The 11,478-nt window shown below is 38.9% G+C and overlaps 1 protein-coding gene across 2 annotated transcripts; it reads right to left on the bottom strand.

The window, feature by feature from the left end:
- Window positions 1-1,577: 1,577 nt before the first annotated feature.
- LOC127661598 (RNA-binding protein NOB1-like) lies at window positions 1,578-11,220 on the bottom strand. 2 transcript variants are annotated; one of them, XM_052152364.1, is made up of 10 exons: window positions 11,114-11,220; window positions 10,435-10,567; window positions 10,190-10,323; window positions 10,029-10,100; window positions 8,121-8,261; window positions 6,038-6,178; window positions 5,710-5,946; window positions 5,497-5,594; window positions 2,167-2,311; window positions 1,578-2,063 (listed from the first exon to the last, which is right to left on the bottom strand). In XM_052152364.1, the coding sequence occupies exons 1-10, from the start codon at window positions 11,180-11,182 to the stop codon at window positions 1,806-1,808; spliced, it is 1,428 nt and encodes a 475-aa protein (XP_052008324.1). In that variant the 5' UTR covers window positions 11,183-11,220; the 3' UTR covers window positions 1,578-1,805. The 2 variants fall into 2 exon arrangements, with proteins under 2 accessions (XP_052008324.1, XP_052008325.1); XM_052152365.1 differs by lacking the exon at window positions 8,121-8,261.
- Between the last annotated feature and the right edge of the window lie 258 nt (window positions 11,221-11,478).

Below are 11,478 nucleotides of genomic sequence, written 5' to 3'. Positions count from 1 at the left end.
AAATGTCAAACCAAGTCTCATTTATTTTTAAGAAACATGAAACAAGCACACATTTCATGGCAAACATGTCACACACAAAAACATGCAAATTTAAAATATAGTGATACTTTGTGGTTATCAGACTTTAGTGGATCATGTTTATAGTTCATGTGCTGAAGTCCACCTGTGAACTTGAGAGGAACTGACTTTATTCATCCACTAAAATCACCAGTTGCTTAAAATAGCAAAAACGGCTCAGCAAAGCAAATTAAGTTCTTTTAAGATTTGCATTGGGGATTTTGTTCGGACGATTCATTTAATAAAAATAAGAGCCTTCGAAGTCTCCGTGCAACATTTAAGGTAAACATTTGTATTAAAACGGCTATTTATCACCGTATTTTTACTATTAGGCTATTTAGATTGTCAAATGTTGTTTATTGTTACAAGAACATCACTGACAATAGTGTCGCCAATATTTATCCTAATGTTCATTTTAAAATTTCCCCATTAACAACTCCGTTCCCATTCCAATTTTACTCCTAAACAAAATCATCTCTTACAGTTTAGGTGATCTACCAAAAGCTCTGCGAATCGGATGAAAAGGATATGTTCGTGGAAAGGCATAACTATTGCAGATTGACAGTGAATGGTGATCGGGCCTTTGAAGCTCCAAAAATGAGAAGTCAGCATAAATATAATCAATCAGACTCCAGTGGTTTAATCAATGTCTTCTGAAGCCATCCATTTCAATTTGCGTGAGAACAGACCAAAATATAACTTTTTTTCAATGTACATCTTAACATGATTTCGAGCTCGATTACACGTCCCAGTGCTTGACGCTTGGACAGAGCGCTAGATGGCAGTGTAGCAAGTGTAATCAAGCTTGAAATCATGATCGCCAATGATACTCCTGATGTTAAGATTTATTTTAAGTTCGTTATTTTTTGGTCTGCACTCTACCAAACTAATCTGGATCGCTTCAGAAGACATTGATTAAACCACTGGAGTCTGATTGATTATGTTTATCCTGAATTTATCTCCTTTTTGGAGCTTCAAAATGCCTGATCACCATTCACTTACATTGTAAGGACCAACAGAGCTGAGATATTCCTCTGAAAATGTGTTAAAGAAATCACACATCTGGAATGGCATGAGAGAATTTTACTTTTTGAGGCCTGTAATTTGACTTTTATTTTAATTAGTCATTTTTATTTGTATAGCGCTTTTAACAACACATAGTTTCAAAGCAGCTTTATAGAAAATCATGCATTAACAGAAAACGAAACTGTGATATCTATGAAGTCTTAAGAGTCATCATTGTGTAGTTTGATTAAATATGATTGCAAATGGATTATAAAAATAAATAAATATTTCAAGTTTGTATTGCAATTAAATTCTGATGTATGCTTATGGTTTGTTAGGGTTTAAAAAATACATTAAAAAATGGTTTATTAAAACTGGTCAAATTTAAGCCCAGACTTTTTTTTTTTTACTTCAATATTAGCATGAAGCAAATGTTTTGTAGTTTAAAAAAAAAAAAGAGTTAAGTTGCAAATGGCATCCTGTATTTTCAAAGAATTTCTGAAGTCAAATAGCATGTCAGAGGTATTTATTACCACAAAATGAAAACAAAATACTTTCCATTTCACAAATTCATCTGGTATGCAGTTACAATATGGAAACATTTCCACAAGGTGGAAGATTTATTGCATTTAACAGATGCTTAAAGTACTGCAAATCATTTTACTAGAGAATGCAAATGATGTTTGGAACTTCTATTCCAGACAGTTTTTCTCCACAATGATTCTGCATGTAGTTTGGGGACATCAGATTTTTTTGCGTGCTGCATTTGGATTTGTCCGTCGTCTCCCTCCTCCGGTCTGGGCGTCCTTCAGGTGTAAGCTAGCTGACCTGCTGTAGATATCATGCTCTGAGAATGGTGAGCTGCCGGCCAGGTAATCTGGATCAAACACATCGGTCTTCTGACGGGCTTTTTTAGACACTCTCTGCTGGGGGAAACGCTGGTCTTCAACCAGGTGGAGGTTACTGGCGTGTTTTCCTCCTTGTGGCAAAGGTAAAGAGTACTGTAGAGGAAGACAGGAGAGACAGGTGAGAGAACACAACAAAATCATATGATCACATTGCCAAACCTATTCAAGTCATCTCTTGTATCAAAACATTACGCACCCTCTTCCCCTTTGGATTAAGCACTTTCGGGTTTCTGGAAAAATGCATCTGCATGGAACCGTCCTCATTAATGGTGACAGCAACCTTCTTCAAGGTGTCGTTGCCACAATGTGGACAGAATGATTTGTTCATATTTGTTGTCGTCCTGAAATAAAAGAGATAGCAATGATTCATATTTCTGCTTGGAAATGTGATGTTTGAGTTATTAAGGCCCATATGGATTTTTTTTTTTCTTGGCACAGATTTTGAGGGAAAATCGGAAAGGTTTTTAGACATAGAAAACAATCGTTAAATGGACCTAGTGCTACACTTTTATTAGCACAGGCCTCAGCCAACACTCATTCCTTCGACTATAAACGCAAAGTCCAACCATCACCCCTGGTGAGACAAAACCATGACTTGTCAGTGAAGACCACCTTTTTGCCAGTCCTGTCTGGTTCAGTGAAGGTGGGTTTGTGCCCAGAGGCGACGTTGTTGCTGGTGATGTCTTGTAAGGACCTGCCTTACAACAGACCTTCAAGCCCTCAGTCCAGCCTCCCTCAGTCTATTGCGGACAGTCTGAGCACTGATGGAGGGTTTGTGCATTCCTGGTGTAACTCGGGCAGTTGTTGTTGCCATCCTGTACCCGTCCTGCAGGTGTGATATTTGATGTACCGATCCTGTGCAGGTGTTGTTACACGTGGACTGCCACTACGAGGACAATCAGCTGTCCTTCCAGTCACCCTGAAGTGCTGTTTTAGGCGTCTTACAGTACAGATATTGCAATTTATTGCCCTGGCCACATCTGCAGTCCTCATTCCTCCATGCAGCATGCCTAAGGCACGTTCACGCAGATGAGCAGGGACCCTGGGCATCTTTCTTTTGGTGTTTTTGTTTTTTTAGAGTCAGTAAAAACGTCTCTTTTTAGTGTCCTGTGACATTAATTGCCAACCGTCTTAACAACCATTCCACATGTGCATGTTCATTAATTGTTTATGGTTCATTGAATTGGTTAACATAAATAAATTGGTTCATTGGATCAGAAATCAATCAATTATATATAAAAATCTAATATAATTTTTTTTTTTTTTAAAGTACAAAAATAAATACAATAAAACTGAATTAAGAATAAATAAAAACAACACATTATAAAGGCATTTGCCAAGACTGTACTTTAGACTGAATTAGTTTAGATGGTAATAGAGGGAATATGAAAAGGGAGACTTTAGGAATATGAAAACAAACATTTATTGTTTCCATGATCAGGTGAAAGATGAAGCGTGTCATTTCTACACCACAAGCATCACTAGACAGAATTGGAAAAATATTTAGTTTTCCCAAGCACTCACCCCATCATACATCAACACAGTCGCACACATAAACCCACGCCACTGGTTGAGCCAAAGTTTCTATTAGGGACAGAGGTGGATATCCTCCTGAGACCAGAGCGTGACTGTTGTGTGCGCTTTCCATTTGTAACTAGTAGTACCAAAAACATTTTTTTTTTTTATTATTCTAGAGCAAGTAGTTTTCCTAAAAATGTATGTCCACATATGTGGACAGTGAGACTACGTTGTGAAATTTTAAATAAAACTAAGCTATAGAAAGTCCAGGAGTGTTGGTTATTCATGTTTTTGAGACTTTACAGCTGATTTTCTGTAAAGCTGAATAAATAATTATGATTCAAAGTAATGTCCAGCATCATCCAATCACTGCCAACAATGTTAAAATAAAATGATACATTAATTCTGAATCTATGTACTGATTATAACTGTTCCGTGTCTGACAAACATGTTGAGTGATCCAAACATCATCTGCAGCCTGAAATTGAACTTTGGTCAGATTTTAGGATTGAATACACTTTAGTGAATGACTTAACCTCTGTTAAGTGCTGTCTGACTTAACCTTAAGACAGAGTGCTGGCTGTCTGCACTGTTCTCAGAACAGTTTGTAATACACCTTATTTTCATCCGAACTCCATATAAAGCTTTTGAAAGCAACATTTCACAGCTTTTCAATGAACCCATTGATTTTCAATGTGACTGCGCAGTCAGTATAGGATTTTTAAGGAAAAACTTTGCTAAAGTACACATTTATGTACATTGTCTTTAGCAGCGTGGCGTTTCCTGAACAAATCTGTTAAAAAAATTAATAAAAGCCATTTCGGATGAAATGTGATTTGCAAAACGGCCGGCAGATTTTGAAAATACACAACTCTAAGGTCCTACCTTCTCTCCTCCAACGCTGGCCCTGACTCCACCCATTCGAAAAACATGGACGCCGCAATCATGCACTGGCGAAAACTCAGATGCGCAGTGTTCTAGCAGTGTTCTAGACTCACTAGTCAAACAGTGCATTCACCTGTCAGACAATTTTTCAGAGCAAATTGTTGACACAGCAGGAGGAGGGGGTCGCATACCACTCTTGAAAGGTGTAGAGCTGATTTTCTCATAACTGTAAAAAAAAAAAGAACATCGCCAGCCCTGGCGTCTGTACAGCGGTCTTCTATTCAAAACAGGATTCATAGAAATGTGGAACAACCCCACTAGCACTATAAAAGCTCTATTCTCCATACATAAATACAATCGCTTCCTGTTACTGGGTCACGAGCTTTGAGTATGCGCACGAACGGGACACGCACGCCAGGGTGGTGGGGGGAGGGGGGCATGGTATGACTGTTTGATTGACACATTTTCTGTCCAATGATTCTAGATGGTCTTGAAAATGATTGGCTGGAGTTTTTCGAGTCCTGCCCGTTCCACAGATGATTAAATTGCTTAATTTTCATTTCAGTGCTTCTAATTTACAGCCAGTAAGTGGGTTAGGAATAGGATTTCAAGTTATTTTGAAAAAATGGTCAAAAAAGAAAATCACATACCCCACCTTTAACAGATGTAGTTTTGTTGGCGTTTCTCCCAAAGACATACTTTGCTGTGGTCGGCCCTGTGTTGTTTTGTCACTTGACTCCTTACACTGAAAGTTTAACCCTTTACTGATATTACAGAGTCTTTTGAACTGAAATCAGTCAATTCATTTCAATTATGCGTTGCATATAGCGAAGCCAATATACAACGTCCACGCATGTGTCCGCGGGGGCGCACCAGGCTAAGAAATTTTACATACATTGATCAGCCACAACATTAAAACCACCTGCCTAATATTGTGTAGGTCCCCCTCGTGCCATTTAAAGAGTGCCAACCTGCATCTCAGAATAGCATTAATAATAGCATACTAAAATGGAATAGGAAAAAGTATACAAAAAATGACACACATCACCTTTTAAGTAAATAGGGTCTATTTTGATTTCATTCTTAATGGTCATATGATTTCCAATGTTAACTCATAACTCACTTGAAGCAGGCGTGACAGCGCAGAATGTAACTCCTGGTGTTTTTAATGAGCATCCCATTCACAGACAGCACATGCAGTCCAATTTGAATCAGAACATTCTGCCAGGAAAATAGTTATTTGCAAAAATAATTGACAAGTTCAACATGGTGACATCAAGCAATATAATATATGATTTTAACTTTCTTTCCATACTTGGTGTAATCAAACAAGTACCTGCATGGCAAAATCTGTGGTCACACAGCCCACTTTAACATCTGCTGACGGCCCCTGGATACCAGCATCCAACTGAACTCGCTTGATGTTGCTGGGAGTAATCCAACCCCCACCATCATCATCATCACTATGTTCTTCTTCAGGTTTGTCTACACTATTGCCATCATGATCTTGAGAGTCAGTCAAATGATTGTCACTTGACATATCAACAGTCTGCAGTTTCACAGTGTCTGCACCCTACAGAGAAAAATGAAAGAAAGAAAAGTTAGCACGACAGTTTACTTTTTCCTAAAGAGATTTTGAGAGCCGTTTTAGATTGTTTCCTCACCAGCAGTTCCCGAAGCTCCATCTCAATGCTGGGCAGATGATTCCTCCAGAACTGAAAGGTGTTGAATTCTGAACCTTCTGGTTCTTGTGGCTCATTTGTGCTAGGTGGACTTTGGACAACAGTGCCTGCTTTACCTAAAGACTTTATTTAAATCAAGAGGAGAAAAGCTGAAATGAATAAACTCCCTCAATGTTAGCTACAGTTGAAGTCAGATGTTTACAAACAGTTAGGTTGAAGTCATTAAAACAAATTATTTAACCACTCCACAGATTTCATATTAGCAAACTATAGTTTTGGCAAGTCATTTAGGACATCTACTTTGTGCATGACACAAGTAATATTTACAACAATTGTTTACAGACAGATTGGTTCACTTTTAATTGACTATATCACAATTCCAGTGTGACAGAAGTTTACATATACTAAATTAACTGTGACTTTAAGCAGCTTGGAAAATTCCAGAAAATTATGTCAAGCCTTTAGACAATTAGCTTCTGAAAGGAGGTGTACCTGTGGAGGTATTTTAATGACTACCTTCAAACTCAGTTTCTTTGCCTGACATCACTGGTATCAGTCCAGACCTCAGAAAAAAACAAATTGTTCAACCTTGGGAGCCATTTTCAAGTGCCTGAAGGTACCCCGTTCATCTGTACACAAACCACGGGGACACGCAGCCATCTTACCACTCAGGAAGGAGACGCATTCTGTCTCCTAGAGATGAACGTATTTTGGTGCGAAAAGTGCAAATCGGTCCAAGAACAACAACAAAGTACCTTGTGAAGATGTTGGAGGAAACAGGTAGACAAGTATCTATATCCACAGTAAAACAAGTCCTATATTGATATAACCTGAAAGGTTGTTCAGCAAGGAAGAAGCCACTGCTCCAAAACCACCATAAAAAGCCAGAATACAGTTTGCAAGTGCACATGGGGACAAAGATCTTACTCTTTGGAGAAATGTCCTCTGGTCTGATGAAACAAAATGTTTTACTGTTTGGCCATAATGACCATCGTTATGTTTGGAGGAAAAAGGGTGAGGCTTGCAAGCTGAAGAACACCATCACAAACTTGAAGCATGGGGGTGGCAGCATCATGTTGTGGGGGTGCTTTGCTGCAGGAGGCAAATAAGCGGCATCATGAGGAAGATGGATATATTGAAGCAACATCTCAAGACATCAGCCAGGAAGATAAAGCTTGGTCGTGAATGGGTCTTCCAATTGGACAATGACCGCAAGCATACCCCCAAAGTCGTGGCAAAATGGCTTAAGGACAACAAAGTCAAGGTATTGGAGTGGCCATCACAAAGCCCTGACCTCAATCTGATTGAAAATTTTGTGGGCAGAACTGAAAAAGTGTGTATGAGCAAGGAGGGCTACAAACCTGACTCAGTTACACCAGTTCTGTCTGGAGGAATGGGACAAAATTCCAGCGACTTATTGTGAGAAGCTTGTGGACGGCTACCCAAAACATCTATTATTCTGATATTTCACATTCTTAAAATAAAGTAGTGATCCAAACTGACCAAAGACAGGGAATGTTTTCTACGGTTAAATATCAGGAATTGTGGAAAAACTGAGTTTAAATGTATTTGGCTATGGTGTATGTAAACTTCTGACTTCAACTATATATATATATATATATATATATATGCATATTCATTATGAAGAATTAGTGCTCAAACAATATAAGATTTCAACAGCCAATCCAGATGCCACAGTTCAGAGAGCAGGATTGCAGTTGGCCGATATAAAGATGATCTATTAAGGCTACGCAAATGCCATAAAATCGCGACATGAGCATGTGCAAATCAGAATGCAGAATGTTGTTTTGTTTAATTCTGCATTCTGATTGGTGCACATATTTTGAGCATGACGAGATTTCCCCAATCAGAATGCAGTGCACAAAAAGGTACCATTGGGAGAACAGAGCATAACTCGGCATGATGAATAAAACATCAAGACAAAAGGCACAAAGACATAAACAATGATAACATCTATCATTTATGCTAAGACATTTTTTTTCCCTTTTGAACTTTTACTTTTTCCTAAAGAGATTTTGAGAGCTGTTTTAGATCGTTTCCTCACCAGAATTTCCAGAAGGTCCATCTCAATGCTGGGCAGCGGATTCTTCCAGAACTGAAAGGTGTTGAATTCTGAACCTTCTGGTTCTTGTGGCTCATTTGTGCTAGGTGGACTTTGGACAACAGTGCCTGCTTTACCTAAAGACTTGAAATCAAGAGGGGAAAAGCTGCAATGAATAAACGCTCTCAATGTTAGCTATATCTGCATATTCATTATGAAGTAGTAATGCTCAAACAATCATTTATGCAAAGACATTTTTCCCCATCTTGAATGCATTTTTTAATGAAAAATGAGTGAATAAGCAAAACATTTGCCAAAATCGCAATTTAATTAGCAATCACAATATTTACAATATTGCAATATAATGTTTTTGTACATAAAGCACAGCCCTAACATCCATTACAGGTTGACCGATAGTAGATTTTCAAGATACCGGTAACCTAACCGATTAACTGGCAGATAGTATTTAAACTTAATTCATAGAATGTCGATTTTTTTTTACTTAAGGGACTCTTATTTTTAAATGGAGACTTGGCTCCGTTACAATATTTATATTTCAATATGAACCAAATTAAGCTTTTTATAGCCCATATATTAACCAGATGAATGGTTAATGAGGAATAAGGTTTATTATTCAAAAGATATTTTTAACATTTATGCATTTGGCAGACGCTTTTTATCCAAAGCGACTTACAGTGCACTTTTTACAGGGACAATCCCCCCAGAGCAACCTGGAGTTAAGTGCCTTGCTCAAGGACACAATGATGGTGGCGGTGGGGATCGAACCAGCAACCTTCTGATTACCAGTTATGTGCTTTAGCCCACTACGCCACCACCACTCTCAGATATGAAGTTGAAGACACAATTCATTGCATGCTCTCGCTTCAATTTAGAACACTCGATTATCTAATCAAAATATGCATTGAAGGATATAAATATGGATGAATATTGTTGTCAATGATGTAAGATTTACCATGAGGTGTCAGGGATTGGTTTTATCTCACCTATATTGCTGCTTTTATATTGCAGAACCAAGACATTTAACCGATATATCAGTCTACCTCTAATATCTAGATCCTAAAACAGGTTCTAGACACACACACACACACACACACACACACACACACACACACAATGATGAGCCAAAACATTATGAACACCTGCGTAATAGGATGTTGGTCCTCTGCATGCTGCCAAAACATCACCGACCTGCCGAGGCATGGACTCTACAAGAACCCTGAAGGTCCTGTGGTATCTGACCCCAGACATTAGCAGCAGATCCTTCAAGTCCAGTAAGTTTTGAGGTGGAGCCGCCCTGTATCGGACTTGTAGGTCCAGCACATCCCACATATGCTCAATCGGATTGTGGGATAGCCTTCGTTGCCCTCACGCATCGATGAGCCATGGGCGCCGGTTTGTGGTTTTCCCTCCTCGGACCACTGTCACCACTGCTGACCGGAAGCACCACACAAGCTTTGCCATTTCAGAAATGCTCTCCCAGTTGTCTGGCCATAACAATTTGGCCTATGTCAAAGTTGAAGGTCTATTCTCCTGCCCATTTCTCCTGCATTCAACACATTGATTACGAGAACTGATTGTTCACTTACTATCTAATCTACGCAGACCTTGACATGTGGCCTTGTTAGGAGATGATCAACATTATTCACTTCATCTGTGAGTGGTCATAATGTTTTGGCTCATCAGTGTACATGCGCTGTGTGTGTGTGTGTGTACACACACACACACACACACACACACACACACACACACACAGACAGACACACAGACAGACACACAGACAGACAGACAGACACACACACACACACACACACACACACACACACACACACACACACACACACACACACAGAGGTATCTTGACATCATTCCAAAATAGTTTGGAAGTCTTACTTTTGATGGAAAATGGAAACCAGCGATATCAACAGGAGCCTCTGGGTGTCTTTTTGTGCTACATATCTGAACCTGGAATTCAAACAGATAGCCGTGTCTGCATACAGAGAACAAATGCTTGTTTTAATCATGCTCCATCTGAATTACTCAAACATTAATACCTTTTTCTCTGGTTCTTTCTTCAAATGGTCAGTTCCCACATTCACAGTTTCCAGTTGATAAGTCAGAGCTAACACCTTGATGTCCGTTGCAGATAGACTGGGGTAGTCTCCTGTCTTTTTAGCAAATTCTGTAACTGTAGGTTAAATTACAAACAAGATAAGACACACAAAGCATCACCCATAATATATCAACTGGATTCGAATCAGATGTTAGATTCGTAAGTTGTATTTGCAGTTGCTATTACCAAGCCGTATGAACTCGGGGAACGGTTCTTTGAAATTAAGAGTGTATGGGAGGAAAGCCAAGCTCTTTTTAGTTTGTTTATCTCGGATTTCGTCAACAACATCTTTCAAGGTGTAGATGTTCTTTCCAATTTCCTAAAACAAGATAACACACACACACACACACACACACACACACACACACACACACACACACACACACACACACACAGACACAGACACAGACACAGAGAGAGAGAGAGAGAGAGAATAACCAAAAGATGCATGTTTTTCAGTGTGTAATAATTATAATGTAAATAGTACATCGGATATTTCTGTATTTTTAAAAATTCCATTTGTCACACCATTTAAGTGAGAAAAAAACAGAAAAAAGTTCAAGATCATCTAATGTTATTTAATGTCATGGACACTGGAATGTAATTACATTTAGATGAATAAATGTACTGTGATGGTAATACTAAGATGTTTACATTGAGTCCAAGGCACATGTCAAATAATAACAAATATGGTACCACCATCGTACTAAGTCTAAAAATAATCAAGAACACTGCCAACATACAGTTAAAAAAAATTCCATCACTACCCTACGCAGTTACAGCATATGTGCCAGTTTAGTCACATTAATTGACAGCTATTTCAATTTAAACACATGCGCCGTCAATGTCATCCACAGTAACTCACATGCAATGGAGCCCTTTTGAGAAAAGCGCCAGCATCTGCCACAACATGCTCCACCATAGTGGCCACCATTTTCACCGTGGTGGAACGAAGCAGCCAATCAGCGTTGTAGAATCCTCGCTCAGTATGCATGACGTCATTTGTTGACGTTCTGGACGGGGAAAAGATGGCTGCGCGCTGGAGTAGTGAGAATGTTCACGCAGTCACTGCCACAGAATGTATGCAATAAATGCCTTAAAAAGTTTAGATTTTGACAAGCATTCGGCTAGTAAACATGCGCAAGTTTCTTGTCAATACTGAAGTTACCAATACAATTTTGGTAACTTAGTATTAGCCTTCAGTGTCATGACTGAAGATGCTGTATCATA

Source organism: Xyrauchen texanus, chromosome 21, assembly GCF_025860055.1.
Source record: "Xyrauchen texanus isolate HMW12.3.18 chromosome 21, RBS_HiC_50CHRs, whole genome shotgun sequence".
Classification (NCBI taxonomy): Eukaryota; Metazoa; Chordata; class Actinopteri; order Cypriniformes; family Catostomidae; genus Xyrauchen; species Xyrauchen texanus.
Note: the sequence above shows the minus strand (reverse complement) of the source record. Positions and strands in the feature narration are given on the sequence as shown.

Excerpts from the sequence above, each read along its gene's own strand:
- LOC127661598 (XM_052152364.1), bottom strand. The coding sequence starts at position 11,182 with ATGGTGGCCACTATGGTGGAGCATGTTGTGGCAGATGCTGGCGCTTTT. Across the intron at positions 10,101-10,189 it reads AGAAAGAACCAGAGAAAAAG|GTTCAGATATGTAGCACAAA; the intron begins GTATTAATGTTT and ends TTTGAATTCCAG. Across the intron at positions 6,179-8,120 it reads TGGACCTTCTGGAAATTCTG|TCTTTAGGTAAAGCAGGCAC; the intron begins GTGAGGAAACGA and ends ATTTAAATAAAG.